The following is a 14,411-nucleotide window of genomic DNA, read 5'->3' on the forward strand; positions in this document are numbered from 1 at the left end:
AAAAACACAAATAATCAAGAAACTCCCCGAGTACGGGGCCGGGTGCAGCTTGGCGCCCCTAAGGGCCGGCCCGCTCTAGGCGATTGCCTAGTTCGCCTAGTGAGTGAGCCGGCCCTGACCATCAGCCACAGCAACCATCCTAATAAGGTGTGTCTCGGGCAGGCCCTCACAGGGGCAAAGAGAGGCCCGGGCCACTTCCATTTTTGAGGGCCCCCACTGAAAACGGGAGATTGGGAAGGCTAGTATTTCTGTGTCTGTAACTATAACCAAATGAAGAGTTAACACCAAAAGGGTAAATCTGAGGCCCCTCGAGAATGTGAGGGACAGGCCAAAAGGCCCTGCTGGCCCTCCCTCTCAGAGGCCCTGGTCTCAGGCCACCATCCAGTAGGCCTCCTACTTGTGACAAAATATGGCAGCTGTCCCATCACTAAGCCTCTCACCCACCCCCCCATGGCCATTTTTGTTCCGTCAAAGGCTTTTTCTTTGGTGTAAATGGGAAAAAAGGTAATCTCCTGAATCCTGTTGATCTTTCAGCTCTCTACCTTTTTGTAAACCCCACACAAATCGTTTTTATACTATTTTTATAACAAAGTAGCCATGCCCCTTTTCCAAGAAAACTGGTATGAAATATTCTAGAACAGAGTACTCCTTACTGTGTACAACATGCTTTTCTCCCACTCACTGCTGGGCAACTACAGCCGGTCATTGCACACTGTTGTGGTTTTGGCCATATTTGACTGGAAGCGAAGTTTAATAGGGTTTGCTCCCAAGGAAATGTGCACACGACTGTGTCCCTGAAAACAAGGTGCATGGCTTTCTTCGAGGACAGGAGGCAGGATTCTGAATGACAAGGCTAGTTTGCTTATATATCCTTGGGCTTTTTCTCTGTGTGTTCCATTGCCTTGCCTCTGTTTTTAAGAGACATTTTATAGTTTTGTGATATTAATGTGGTTTCTGGTGCAGCATCCTGAAGCAGGAGGCTGGCAGGATAAAAATCCCCCGCATGGTTTTCCCTATGTGGTCGTGCAAATAGACGTATCATGACTTGCTGAAGGGCACAAGGAGCAGGCTAGCTCAAACAGCGATTTCAGTTTGCACAGCTGCTCACACCCAGTGGCAGTGCTCACCAAAATTCAAGATGGGCCCAAGTCCCATGTGCCAGGGTCATTTTTCATGGCAGAAACGTGGAGGGGAAAGAGAAAGCGGGAACAGAAGCTTTCCCGGAATGGGGGTTGCCAGTTAATCAAAAGTGCCAGATCCTCCAGCATATTCGCTCTGCCCCTGCCTCTTCTCAGAGGAACCAGCAGTGCCCAACCCCCGCCCTGTTGGGGACCCCAAGGCAATAGCTCCCACACCTGGTAAGACCCTTGCCCCTGAGCCATGGAGCCATGCTACCGAGCAAGCAGACTGGCCAGGACTGTCTGGTACAGCTGGCTCCTGCCAGCTCGAGGCAAACTAAGAGGGAAAGTGGTGCCTGAGGATGATGTCAACTGGCTGCACCGACTGTCAGAAACCCTGCAAGAACTTGGAGACATCAAACCGGTTGGCTGCAGAGGAGTAAGTGGGGAATGTGTGTGCCTGAAGATGCATGGGTATGGTGGCTGGAGCTTGCCCTCTCGTGGTGCCAAGTTAACTCCGCATTCTGGATAATCAAGTGCCAATAACAAAGCTTGGGCTGTGGTTAAGGAGGCTTCTGTTAGCTTTTCATATGCTCTGCCACCACCCTATCCTTTTGAGTTTTATTTATCAAAAGCTGCAATTCACAGAAGCCAGTTTTTTGCCTAGAAAGGAACACAGCCCTAGTTATAGCCACAAAGGAAGGCCCAGCGGCAACCAGCCGTGAACGGAAGGAGGAAGAGCATTCAGGAATACAACTCAACAAAGCAGCACTAATATAGAGATTTTATTCCACTGTATTGAATTTCTTACAGCACATTGTTTTGTCACAAAGCTATCGATCTGATTTTGGAGGGTGGGTTTTGTTTTTGTTTTGCCTGAAGACAGCGACACAAATTCATGAGAGCTGAAAGGAGTTCTGATTAACCACGGCTGACTTCTTTTCTCTCTTTTCTCTCCAGGTTTTTTGTTGTTGCAGTTTGTGCAAATGAGCTGAAAATCCAACCGGATCTGAACTCTCCTTCTTTCATACATATACACTTTTGTACAGATAAAAAGTTCAGAGCGTGGCAAATTAAAAGATCCCACCATTTACCGATAAGTAGTGACTCGCTCCCTGAAACGGGCCACGGGAGCAATTCAGGGAGGGATCCAGTGTCAAGAGGATGATACTGGCTTTTAGGCTCGAGACCGAAAGCAGGCTGAAATGTGGAAGGTAGCGAAATGGTAGAGAGAAACACTGAATCTGCTAACAACTTAAAAATCCAGCCAAGAGTGAGATGCTGGCACAAATTCACGCTCGGTCACGGAGGGGGTAGCATTTTCAAGTTCCTATCGGGACAAGAGGACCTGCGCACCCTTCCAACATGGAGGGTCTAAGGACCCTTGGATTGGCGAAGAGGAATACATTTCGCCATCCTGTTTCTTCTACGCCCCTCAACTACAGATATATGCTGCAGGATAAAATGACCTGGGCCCTTCTCATGAAAACTGGTGCAAATGTCAGCAGAGTCTCTCTCTCTCTCTCCCCTTTCAGAAAGTGCCGGCTGATACTTGTTTGGATGGAAGTGAAAATATCCACTAGGGGAACAGCCAGATGGCAGGAGACCTATTTCCAAATGAGGAATTTACTGACCTCAGAATGAGCCAAAGAACATTCTTGCGGGGATGGTTATGGTCTTTTTATTGTCCCTTGCACCATCTGCAGTGGCAGGAACAGGGAAAGGGTCCCCCGTTAGCCAGTGTTCTCCGTCTCCCGTTTATGAGATTGGCATCCCCTCCCCCCCCCACTTATTTTCCAGAGTACAGTTTTAAGTGCAGAGAAATAACATTAGCAGCATTTTGGACTGAGACCCTCAAGCACACTAAACAGCACGTTCCAGGAGGAAAAGAAAACCAGGTCGTCTGCCTGCCCTCCAGGCATCAGGTTTTCGGGATAAAGAGCAACCAGAAAGAGGGAGACACAAGTGCAGCAATAAGGGAGGGGAAGATACACCCGGTGGTGCGGATCCAGGGAGGCTCGAGGTGTCGCTCCTGTGAAGACACCCGGCTGGAACCAGCTGCCCGACACCCGCAGCGGGCGGATGGGAAGAGCAGCGAGCCACACTTGACTCTGCTTTCCGCATACAACAGCCCAGCTGCTGGGGGGCAAAGAGTCCGTTCCCTGAAAGATGACCGGGAATGTGCAGAGAGGCACTCTGCTTGATAAGAGAGTCCTTCCTCCTGCTTTTGGTATTAGTGCTGGCCTTGAGCCCTCCAGGGAAGCGGCTGGCAAGCCAAACACTACTGAAATATTACTACTGCAGCCAGAGCTCTCCTGTAGATAGACCACCCAGTGGCTGCCTTCTGTCTTGCACAATTCAGCCTGCCTGCCTTTGTGAGGTGGGGCAAAGAGGGTCTCATTCTGGTCATGCCTTCCTATTGCTTTGGGGAACAAGGCAGTATTTGCACCACATCACTTGCCAACCCTCTGAAGAAAGACACGGCGGTCTCCGATTCAGCCTCAGGTCTTCAGACCATACACGGTACCGTGACGTGGGCCATATCACACTCTTTAATCCAATTTCCTCATCTCCAATACATGGGGCACCAAGTGGGGGAAAATCGCCAACAGTGCATACAAGGCTTGGTGGTCAAGCGCTGCGTTACCGACCTCCTCAGCTGCAGCAGAGGCAGCCCTTCCCTTCCAGTCTGCAGGTTGAAAAGGCCAGGCTTGGACAGGCTCCCTCTTCTGACGTTCAGCTGGAAGCTGTGGCTATGGGCTTCTTCAGGTGCTGGCTCATCAGTTCCCTGGCACGGGATACCTGGATGTGATCGTAACAGGAATTGCAGACGAGGACTGGATCGTAGAGCTGCTGATCGGGAATGGGCAGCTTCAGGTGGCAGCAACCAGCACAGAACACATTCCCGCAGTTCCTGGGCAAGGGACAGAAGACGGATAAGAGTTCACCTTGGGCAAAATGAGGCTGGACTGTGGGGGATCTTGCATTAAGACAGGAGACTGGATTTAACCATGGCTGGCTCAGGGATGGATTGGTTGGTTGATATTGTGCTTTCGGTTGTGTTGCAGTACATGAGATCTAAAAAATGAACCTGCTGTGGGGACAGCGGAACCCGGGATGAATAAATGCAGTGTGGTATGGTGCTAGCTTTGCTTGCAGGTTAGAATGGCAGAAGAGTGGCTGCCTGTCTGCAAGATCCTTCTACAAGAGCTGGGCTGCTGTTCAGTCCTATCAGACCACCTTTCCCCCCCAGCACTTCCATCTCAGCCCTACTATTTTCCCGCTTGTAAAATTCAGTTCCAGTCCCATCTTTGTGACCTCTTGTAACCTGTACTTGTTTTCTTTGTACAATGCCATTACCCCTTCTAACTCCCTTAGCAATTTTCTTTTGAGTAATACCAACCACCTGAATGCCGTGCCATATGCTCCCTTCATATGCATTCCTATATCCTTACTGCTCATACATCCATTGTCTTCTCTCAGTCTCTGATGATCTCAACTGTATTCTAAGGCAGTAATTCTTAACCTGTGATCTACAGATCACCAATTAAAAATATTAAAAATATTTAAATATTCAAATATTTAAAATATTGTGAGCTGCCCTCCATCACAAAATTCTGTTTTCCCATATAACATAATGAATGATTGCTGTTCTAGAGACATACAATGTCCTGATTTTTCCCCCCTTGGAAATCCGAGTTTCCTTTGTAAATGTGTAACAACAGGGAACGGCAAATATATAGTAAGATATTGTAACACCAAAAGATATAACTGGCCTTGAGTGAGAAATAAGGCAAGATATACATGTCTAAACAAAGATTTTATTTAAAACAGTGATGTTTTGAACATCTTTGCTTTCCTGCCTGTATTCTAAATGGGAAACACCCCATAACCTTAAGTTATGCTAAACAATCAACAGTTAAGACTGCTCATGGCAGCTTGCCATTGTTTGGCCAAATGCAATTACAAGGAGTTACCATGTCCTGCCAATTCCTTTCCCAACAGCGAAACATTCACGGTGCATTTTCATTTCCCCCAGTCCCCAATAAATATCTGGGATACAGTGATGAAGCGGGAAAGAACCACATGAAAGGAAGAAAGGGTAAGCATAACAATTGCTGAGTGTTACCTGCAGTGGTGCCTGCGTTTGGCCAGCCAGAACTCACAATCACAGTTAAAGCAGTGTGAGGCCATGTGGTCTGGAACCCAGCGTGTGACCTGCAAAGAAACCACCTTAACATTAGGGCCCACTCTGGCTCTGTTCATTACGTGGCTCAATGTTCTGACCCAGGTATGTTTAAAGGCTTGCTTGGAATCCTTTGGGGCAAGCAAGAACAAAGGGATGTTTGAAGAATTCAGAAGGGAACACTATAAAGGATGATGGAAGTGGGAAAAGACAAGATGTAGAAGGAACGTTTCACCCAGAGAAAGGGACAACATGTTGAACATTTTCAAGCATCTGAAAAGAAGTCGGAAGGAGAACAACTATTCCCCGGAGTAAATAATAAGGAGCTGGGTTAGGCTTGGAACACTACACCGTGACGAAATTCTTTATGCATCCAGATCTGACCACTGCCAGAGAAAGGATACTGAAGTGGATGAGACCCATTCACCTGAACTGGAGAATAGTTCTTGTTAAACGGAGCAAAAAAAGAGACAATCTGTTACACCTGGATTTGAGGAGAGATGGGAAAATAGAAATAACCCTTTGGAAACACACAGCCTATCCTACATCGTATCATCCCGCCTCCCGTCTCATCCTACTCCTCTAAAATGGCATCACAGTTAACCCGACAGCACTGGCCACTCTCCAGCATCGCTGCTGGTCATTCCAAGCAAATGAATAACGTACCTCAGTTTCCCTTTTATCAACAGGCTCCCAGCTGGCTTCAGACAGGCAGTCTTCACTGTGGTCAGAGTAGAAATCCTCATTTTCACTGCCATCAGATTCCTTGAGACAGGTCTGCAAGGAAGATGAGAATAGTCATTGGCTACTTATTACATGTAGCACATGTTCCCCTCTCTTCTGAACCTCAGGGCCAAACCACAGATTCAAGTTTTTGATGAGTTGGTGTCCACGGAACCTGGACCCGACTTGGGTTTCCTGCAGCCACACAGCAACTCAGGGAAATGGCTTGTGAAAAAGGAGAACCCAAACAGCCTTCAAACACTGCTGCCGGGGGAGGAAGGCCTCCTGTCTCCCCGCTCCCCCCCCCAGCCATTTTCCTCATATGGAAACAGTGGGGTTTTTTTTGGAGGGGATTATTTCCCTGTTTTTGCTAGTTCACATGGAGTATTCTGTTTACATACAGTAGCATAAATGAGGGAACACCCCCCCCCCCAACGTTGTTTCAGCATAGGGGGAAAGCTTGGGGAGGGAGATAGGAGCCCACCCCCCAGTTGCATTCCAAGCTTGCCTGGCCTCCCTTTCATTTTTTAAAAGCTATGCGCTCTGCCGCTGTTGCGTGGCTTCCGGGAACCTGGATCTACTTAGACAAAAACCCAAAGATGTAATTTGACTGTCAGTTTCCCCAGTAACCCAACCAGGAAAGACACTTCTCCAACCAACAGGACAGAAGAATGGGAGACAGCAAAAAAGATGCTGCCGTGTATCTTGGAAAATATGCACATGGTGAAGGAGGAGGAGGAGGAAAAAGTGCTCACAAACAGGAGGAACAGGGAGAAGGAAAGAACTAGGACCTGGCAACCTATATACCTGTCCTGCAGTGCAAGAAACCTGCATTATTCTAGACTGCGATGTGCTGCTTGCGACCATCAGAGGGGGAAGATTCAGCAGTTGCACACCCTTCCGTCATGCCTGGATCCAGCTGCAACCAGTGTTCCCTCTAAGCTGAGTTGGTGTGAGCTAGCTCACAGTTTTTTAGCCTCTGGCTCACACATTTTTGTCTTAGCTCAGGAAGGATGGCTCCAGAGCTAACTGATTTATGCAGCAGACAAATCGCTTGCTCACAACTTTAATGCCGGTAGCTCACAAAGCAGACTTTTTGCTCACAAGACTCCACAGCTTAGAGGGAACATTGGCTGCAACTGAGAACCCCACCACCCTGCCCTCCAGTCAGCAGCTGCCATCACTGTGGACATCAGAGGGAGGTGGGGATCGGCAGCCCAGCACCTTTTCTTTGTGCCTGTCTCCAGGCCGTGCCGAGGACCTCCACGCCAAGCAACATTTGGCAGTTCTTTTTAACTAGCATTCATATTGGCTTTTAAGTGCTGCTGGTTATTTTGGAGGCAATTTTTGGCTGAAAAGCAGGATAAAAGTGCAGTCAATAAGTAAACGGGAGTGGATGGTGGATAAATAGTTTTACCTTTGGGGTGCATGCAGTGTTCCCACTAAGCTGAGTTAGTGTGAGCTAGCTCACAGTTTTTTTAGCCTCCGGCTCGCACGTTTTTTTCTCTTAACTCAGAAAGGATGGTTCCAGAGCAAACTAATTTATGCAGTAGCCAAATTGCTCACTCACAACTTTAATGCCAGTAGCTCACAAAGTACAATTTTTGCTCACAGGACTCCACAGCTTAGAGGGAGCATTGGGCACATGTGTGTATGGAGATGGGCTGATAAGTCCTTTGGTCCTTTTAATCTATGATTCTAGGACTGACTGCCTTCGCTAAGCAAAACCCGGGGGGGGGGGGGGGGGCCCCCGGGGGGGGGCCTTCACTTACGAAGTCGTCTTCATAGTCCATCGGTGGTTCAGCCGGAGGTGCGTAGCAATGGCGGATGTCCAGTCGCAGCTGCAACTCTCGCACCTGCCTGCGCAGCTGCTCCACCTCCTGCTTGTAGGTGGCTTCGATCTGCCGTAGCCGGTGCTGGATCACATCCGTGGGGAAGGGGAGCCCGTCGTCGTCTAGGTAGAGGGGAGGCACTGGGGAAGGGCTGTTGGGAGGTGCGGGCTTGGTGCCGAGCGCCTGCTTCAAATGGCAGGGGAGCCACAGCCTGCTGGATTTTGCGGCGAGGCCTGTGCAGTGTGTGCCAGAATGGCCTGAGCAGGCTGGGGGCTTTGCACCTTCTTTCACCGGCCACTGGCCACTGAGACACAGTCCAGACGTCCAGAAGGGCCTGCCAATCAGCCTCTTGTTACAGCAGCCGTAGGAGAAGAGCCGCCGAGGACCCGCGTCACCCCCAGGAAGTGAAGTCCCCATCCCCTGAAAACTGTCCCAGTTGGCTCCTAGAAGAGAGAATTCGCTGGTCTGGCTCTGCGAGATTCCTTTTCGCCACCACTCCGGAGGAGTTTTCCCCATCTGGCTACCTTCTTCTCCATGCCTGGCACAGCTGCTTTTGCCGTCCTCCTCATTTTGGTACCCTGGAGCATCCTGTTTCGGGACGCTAGGGACTGGCGGGTTCCAAATGGGAGTACATGCTGAAGGCTGGAGGGAAGGTTCCGCCAAGTCCCAAGCACCATTGGATTCCAAGCCAAGGCCTTTCACATTGTTGCAGGGAGACGGCTCCGACTCCTCCTCTGTTCTGACCAAATCCTTCGAGAGTTTCTTTCGCCCCAAAGCACTTTGTGCTGGGCAGATGCCTTCTGCCACTGCTGGACTAGCTTCATTAACTGTTACCACCTCTGGAAAGATGCAGTTTGATTTCTGCGTCTCCCCATTCACCTGCAGCGTATGTGGCTGATCGATTCTGTCACTGTTGGAGCTGCAAGTCTCAGCTGGCTGTGGGGGATGGAGTTCCTGCTGCTCAGGCACCGGAGATGGCTCCTCTCTTGCGCTCTCGTTGCCCGCCGCTGCCTCCTCAGCATTAGGATGCCTGGGCTCCAATCCTACCCTGACATCTTGACAGTGGTTGTTAAGATTTGGATCACTCGATGTGCGGGTCAGCAGGCTGCCAGGATCACAGGCTGAGAGCAGGTCATCCATGGATCTTGTCTTTGGTAACCTAAAACCACAAGACATAGTTGAGGAGGTATCACAGACTGGGCACTTACTCCCTAAGGAGGTCCTCACAGAGCCGAAACTGGGTGGCCACCATCACCCTCTAGATGCAGCCCTGCTAACTGGCTCCTGGTCTCAAAATAAATCTTCACAGCTGAAACAGCAGAACAGAACACAGCCTGACATGGCTGTGAAAGTCTAATATCACCTAGAGACCTCTTTCCCAGATGCAAATGCTCAGTACACCTGCAATTAAGGCCATGTGCCTCAAGATGAACAGGAAAAGCTCAGTATTACTGGAGAGGCCCTCCAGTCCATCTAATGTCATTTCAAAATGTGCATAACAAAGCCCCTTGTCCAAAACAAACCCAGCAGGCATCATGTGGCGGAGTGGGAAATCGAACTCCAGTTAGAATCTGCCTTAACCACTACACTGGCTTCTCAGTATCTCAGGAAGAAGAAGATGAAGAGAAGAAGAGATTGGATTTATACCCTGCTCTTCACTGCCCGAAGGAGTCTTAGAGCGGCTTACAAACTCTTTTCCCTTCCCCTCCCTGCAACAGACACCCTGTGAGGTAGGTGGGGCTGAGAGAGCTCTTTCGAGAACTGCTTGTGAGAGAACAGCTCTGAAAGAACTTATGACTGACCCAAGGTCACACTAGCAGCTGCATGTGGAGGAGTGGGGAATCAAACCTGGTTCTCCCAGATCAGAGTCCGCGCTCCTACCCACTGCACCAAACTGGCTCTTGACTGACAAAATTGGGCTCACTTTCTCCTACCTGTCAAGAGATCGGCTGCTAAATTCCTGGCATTGAGATCCAGAAGGCATGTAAAGGTCCATGCCCTCTTCTCCGAGAGGACACGGAGATGATGCTGGGAGATACACTGCTGTCCAGAGGTGCAGTGCACGCACATGGCACACTGGATGCAGCACCTGCCATGGGAGGAGAACAGACTCAGAAACAGAGCAGAAAACCTTCCCCTTTTCTCAAGCCTTCCTCCATGGGTGGTGTACCACTCACCTGCTCATTTCCAGGCATGTAGAGCAGATTGTGGAAATTCTTGTTGCCAGCTCTCAGAAGGGACCACACAGAACAGGTGCGCTTGGCAATGTTGTGCATCTCTCGCTCACAAGGGCTGTTTCCAAGGAAGGTCCCATAAAGGCAGGAGTACGTGTGTTGCACCAATTTCACCTGCGGAATCAAGAGAAATCACTTTAGGGCTTTGATGCAACTCCCATAAGAGTCTTTAAGAGTGCTTTTTTAACTTTCTGGTTTTAAAAATATTAACCACATAAGCCTTTGAACACAGTGGACACCAAATCAAACAAAAAATACAAGAGATCATGAATGATTACTTTGGAAGCTTGCTGGATTATCGTTTATCTGAATTTATGCATAACAACAACATACTTAGGATTTATACAGCGCTTTCTCTGCCTGGTGATTCAGATACATTATAATGTTGTAATCGGTACACCAGCCCAGAAAAGTAGGCCACTATTTTTATTTGCATGTTTCAGACTGGTGATTAAGTGGGGATTGACCAGGAAGTGGCTTGCCTGAGGCCACCTGGTGAGTTCATGGCAGAGGTGACAGCTGAAGTAGTGGAACAATCACACCTGTGCTATTACAGCTCATGACCAAGGGCCTATCCTGAAACCGCATGCTGTTAAGTGCAATTTATATATGAAAAGAGAAGAAAGTGCAACATACTATTACACATAGTCTTGGGCTCTTGTTAATTATTGTGTGTGCTTAGCTCAATTAATACCTTCCTGTGGTCAATGGAATCACACACATTCCAGTGCACAGTTCTCTCTTGCCAAATCAATCCAGATATCTTACAGCAAAGCCTTTTTCATATTTTGATTCCAGGACCCAACAGTTTTGCTGTAGCCATCTTTGGCTGAGAGAGAACCTTAGGCCTCCGAAGAGCCTGTGGAGTACACACACACACAAACACCCAGATGGCACCTTTATTTCACACAACCAACAGAGGCCCACACAGGAACACTAGAGGCTGGCTGCAAGGAGACAAAAGCTGAACTCACTGATTGAAGGAAAAGCAAACTACTGCAGAACATTTAACACCACCACAGTCACAGCAGTAGTCATGGTCAAGCTCTAGTCTCCAAAGGGAGCTGTTAGATGTCACGCCTGGTCTCCCACTAGAAAAGCCAGCCTCAGTGCAAGCTCGCTCTTACCAAGAAAGCTTCGTTGAATTCAAAAAGGCAGGGGAATTGCTTGAGCAGCTGATGTACAGAATCCAGCCACTGCAGAAACACGGGGCACTGCTCGTTCTGATCTTCTGCCTTTTCCTGGTGGCCACAGCGATCCCCAAACTTGTGGCCAAAATCCAGCCAGTCTGATTCAACCAACACCTGGAAACCCTGCCAGCAAAAGGAATTTAAGAAATTCAGCACCCTGTGCCCTTTGAGCATGCCATCACAGAAAAGGCTGGAGGCTTTATAGTTCCTTTAGAAGCATCTCTTCCCCTGCTCGGGTCATAAGACCTCAGATCCCTTCAGTGGACTCCCTGCACTTCTACAGCCAGCATAACTTGCCTTCTTTCTACCTTTAGAGCTCTCCACAGCCATGTCCTATTTTTCAGCCCTTCTTTTCCGTTACATCTTTGCCCATCTCCTCCATTCTTCCAGTTCAGTCACCCCAAGGCCCTTTCCTTTTTTAATACAATTACACCCATTCTCCCTAAGTGTAAGTAGTACCCTCCCTATGTGTAAGTAGCACCAGGGGTCATTTCCTGCAGGAGCGCACAGGAGCGGAGCTCCGGCAGTAAAGAGCTCAGGGGGCGGGCACATGCAACAAGCCCCGCCCCCTGCTCCCAGCAGCCCTCAGTTAGAGCAAGAAGCAGCCAGGTAAGTTTCAGAGCTCCCCCCGGCCCCCCAGTCCAAAACAGTCCAGTGGCACCTTTAAGACCAAGTTTTATTCAGGTACAAGCTCTCCTTCCTCTGTGAGGACAGATCTGCACGTTCCCCCCCCCCCCAATAGCTAGCAATCCAAATCAGTCCAGTGGAGCCTGAGCGGTGGGTGTTGCCTTCTGACACACTTCCAGTGATGTCAGGGGGTGCGGCATATGCAAATAAGTTATGCTAATGAGTTATGCTAATGAGCTCCTGCACCTCTTTTTCTAGGAAATGACCCCTGAGTAGTACCATCCTTCAAATCCTCTTCAAAACCCAACCTTTCTAAAAAGCCCTCTGGCTAACCCCCCCGTCCTCATCTCAGCTGCAACTGTATCACTGCCTCTACTTACACCCATCCTTCGTTATCTTCACCTTCCTTCCCTCCCCTGTTTATTTATTTCCATTTTATTTATTTATTTATTGGGTTTCTATCCCGCCCTCCCCGCGAACGGGCTCAGGGCGGCTTACATTTAAAGGCACCATGTGCCAGAGTATTTTCTTCCAGGTGTTGTCTTCCCTAGTGTCTACTGGTGGTGGAAAGTGCCATCAAGTCACCAATGACCTATGGTGACCCCGTAGGATTTCAAGGCAAGAGATGTTCAAGGTGGTTCGCCATGGCCTGCCTCCATGTCGCTACCCCGGTACTCCTTGGTGGTCCCCTAACCAAATGCTAGCCAGAGCCGACCCCCTACTTAGCTTCTGAGATCTGACGAGATCGGGCTAGCCTGGGCCATCCAGGTCAGGGCACTGTCTATTAAGAGTCAGGAATTATTGCTGAAACAAACTTGATAAGCCAACCAAAGTCTATTTAAAAAAAAAACATGTGGCCTACTGCTTGTTCAGCTGAAAATCCCAAATGGAAAGGATGGTCATTCTTGCTTTACAGAAAGACACAGGCCTTTGCTAGAAGATGAATACTCCCACCCTCCTACAAGGATCTGTTAAATTAGCCAGCACAGATGACATCCAAAGGGACAAGGAAGCAACATAAAAACAAGGAAGACTATACCAGAGGTCCCCAGCATGGTACCCATGGGTGCCAACCTATTTTTCCTGGCAACTGTCTGTCCCCCAAAGCAAAGATTCCCCCATAACCAGCTTTCCTCCACATCACTGGAGGAGTAGGTGCTTCAGAAGAGCCAAAGAGACATCATCTTCATGTCTGCAGGTTGTTCTCATTTGGAAACAGCTGCTTTCATTACAGAAGGATGCTTGGCTTGCAGGCTCCCATCATTTGGCTGCTGGACCCAGTCCCCATGGCAGCCATTTTGTCATTGGTCCCATGGCAGCCATTTTGTTGCAGCCCTCTTATCTTGTTTTCAAAATTTAAAAAGTGTTCAAAGATTTGACAAAGTTGGAGACTCCCATGCTCCCTCTAAGCTAGTGGAGTCTTGTGAGCAAAAATCCTACTTTGTGAGCTACTGACAATAAAGTTGTGAGCGAGTGATTTGGCTACTGCATAAATTAGTTTGCTCTGGAGCCATCCTTCCTGAGCTAAGACAAAAATGTGTGAGAAGGAGGCTAAAAAACTGTGAGCTAGCTCACACTAACTCAGCTTGGGGGAACACTGGTATACACGCATACACACATAAGTTCTTTCAAACTGTCCAATCCAATATGACAGTGGCACTCTACCTCCATGGTCCTGTAATAAGGGTCCAGAAGAATCTTTGCCAGGGCAACGATCTGGGGAGTTCTGTCCCAGCCATCTGAGCAGTGGATAAGCACAGGGCGCCCTTCGCGGTCTACGGCGTTCGAGACCAACACAGCTGCTTTCAGCATGACAGAGAGGTGCTGCAGCCATTTGGTGCTCTCTAGAGCTGACAGCCAGCTGAAAGGTACACATGTGAAGGGGAGAACGTTAAGCCTGTGAATGACATAAGGAATCACTGAAGCCTTCAGAAGTGGAAAGAGAGGATTTCAGACCCAACTCTGGGTATAAAAGTCAACTGCACAGAAGGTTTTTACTTAGAGCGACAGACTATACTGTCTTCATTATTTTTTTCAGGGAGAAAAGAGATGTAACCCTTGTAACCATTTCAGTACCAAGTACCAACAAGTGCAAGGAGCCTAACACAACACAGGAAACTCCCTTCCAGCCCTTTAAATGACCAGCCCTCAATAAGGTAGGAAAAAGCATTTCCATGGCAACCAGTGAAAAGAAGGGTGATGGGCTGAGGCAGGAAAAGGGCAGGGAGACAGCTGCTGACAGGGAAGTGGTCAACACAGGGGCGTCGCCAGCCTGTGTCAAATGTACATGTGAGAGGCGGACCGTGTTTGAAAAGGAATGAAGAGGAGGAGACAACAGAAGTTAGGCAAAACAGCATGTGGTGTAAAAGGCAGACCGGCAGAACTGGGCCAGTGAGAATTGGGTTCAAATCCTTGCGCCGCCGTTAAGTTCAAATAGGTAACCTTGAGCCAGTCACAGTCTCAGGGTTGTTGTGCAGATAAATAGGGAAGAAATTACATGA

At 48.8% G+C, this 14,411-nt stretch overlaps 1 protein-coding gene across 3 annotated transcripts in view; it reads right to left on the reverse strand.

The window, feature by feature from the left end:
• Positions 1 to 1,889: 1,889 nt before the first annotated feature.
• MTMR4 (myotubularin related protein 4) overlaps positions 1,890 to 14,411 on the reverse strand; it is a 53,055-nt gene continuing 40,533 nt past the window's right edge. For 2 of the 3 annotated variants that reach the window (XM_015413557.1, XM_015413558.1), the window contains exons 13-20: positions 13,576 to 13,807; positions 11,221 to 11,406; positions 10,037 to 10,207; positions 9,794 to 9,948; positions 7,800 to 9,018; positions 5,971 to 6,081; positions 5,248 to 5,336; positions 1,890 to 4,032 (exon numbers count right to left, since the gene is read on the reverse strand). In XM_015413557.1, coding sequence (XP_015269043.1) covers positions 3,855 to 4,032; positions 5,248 to 5,336; positions 5,971 to 6,081; positions 7,800 to 9,018; positions 9,794 to 9,948; positions 10,037 to 10,207; positions 11,221 to 11,406; positions 13,576 to 13,807 — 2,341 coding nt within the window. In that variant the 3' untranslated portion in view covers positions 1,890 to 3,854. The remainder of the gene's footprint in view (positions 4,033 to 5,247; positions 5,337 to 5,970; positions 6,082 to 7,799; positions 9,019 to 9,793; positions 9,949 to 10,036; positions 10,208 to 11,220; positions 11,407 to 13,575; positions 13,808 to 14,411) is intronic. The other variant, XM_015413561.1, reaches the window with a different exon arrangement.

Source organism: Gekko japonicus, unplaced genomic scaffold (assembly GCF_001447785.1).
Source record: "Gekko japonicus isolate JY-2015 unplaced genomic scaffold, Gekko_japonicus_V1.1 scaffold250, whole genome shotgun sequence".
In the NCBI taxonomy this organism is placed as follows: domain Eukaryota; kingdom Metazoa; phylum Chordata; class Lepidosauria; order Squamata; family Gekkonidae; genus Gekko; species Gekko japonicus.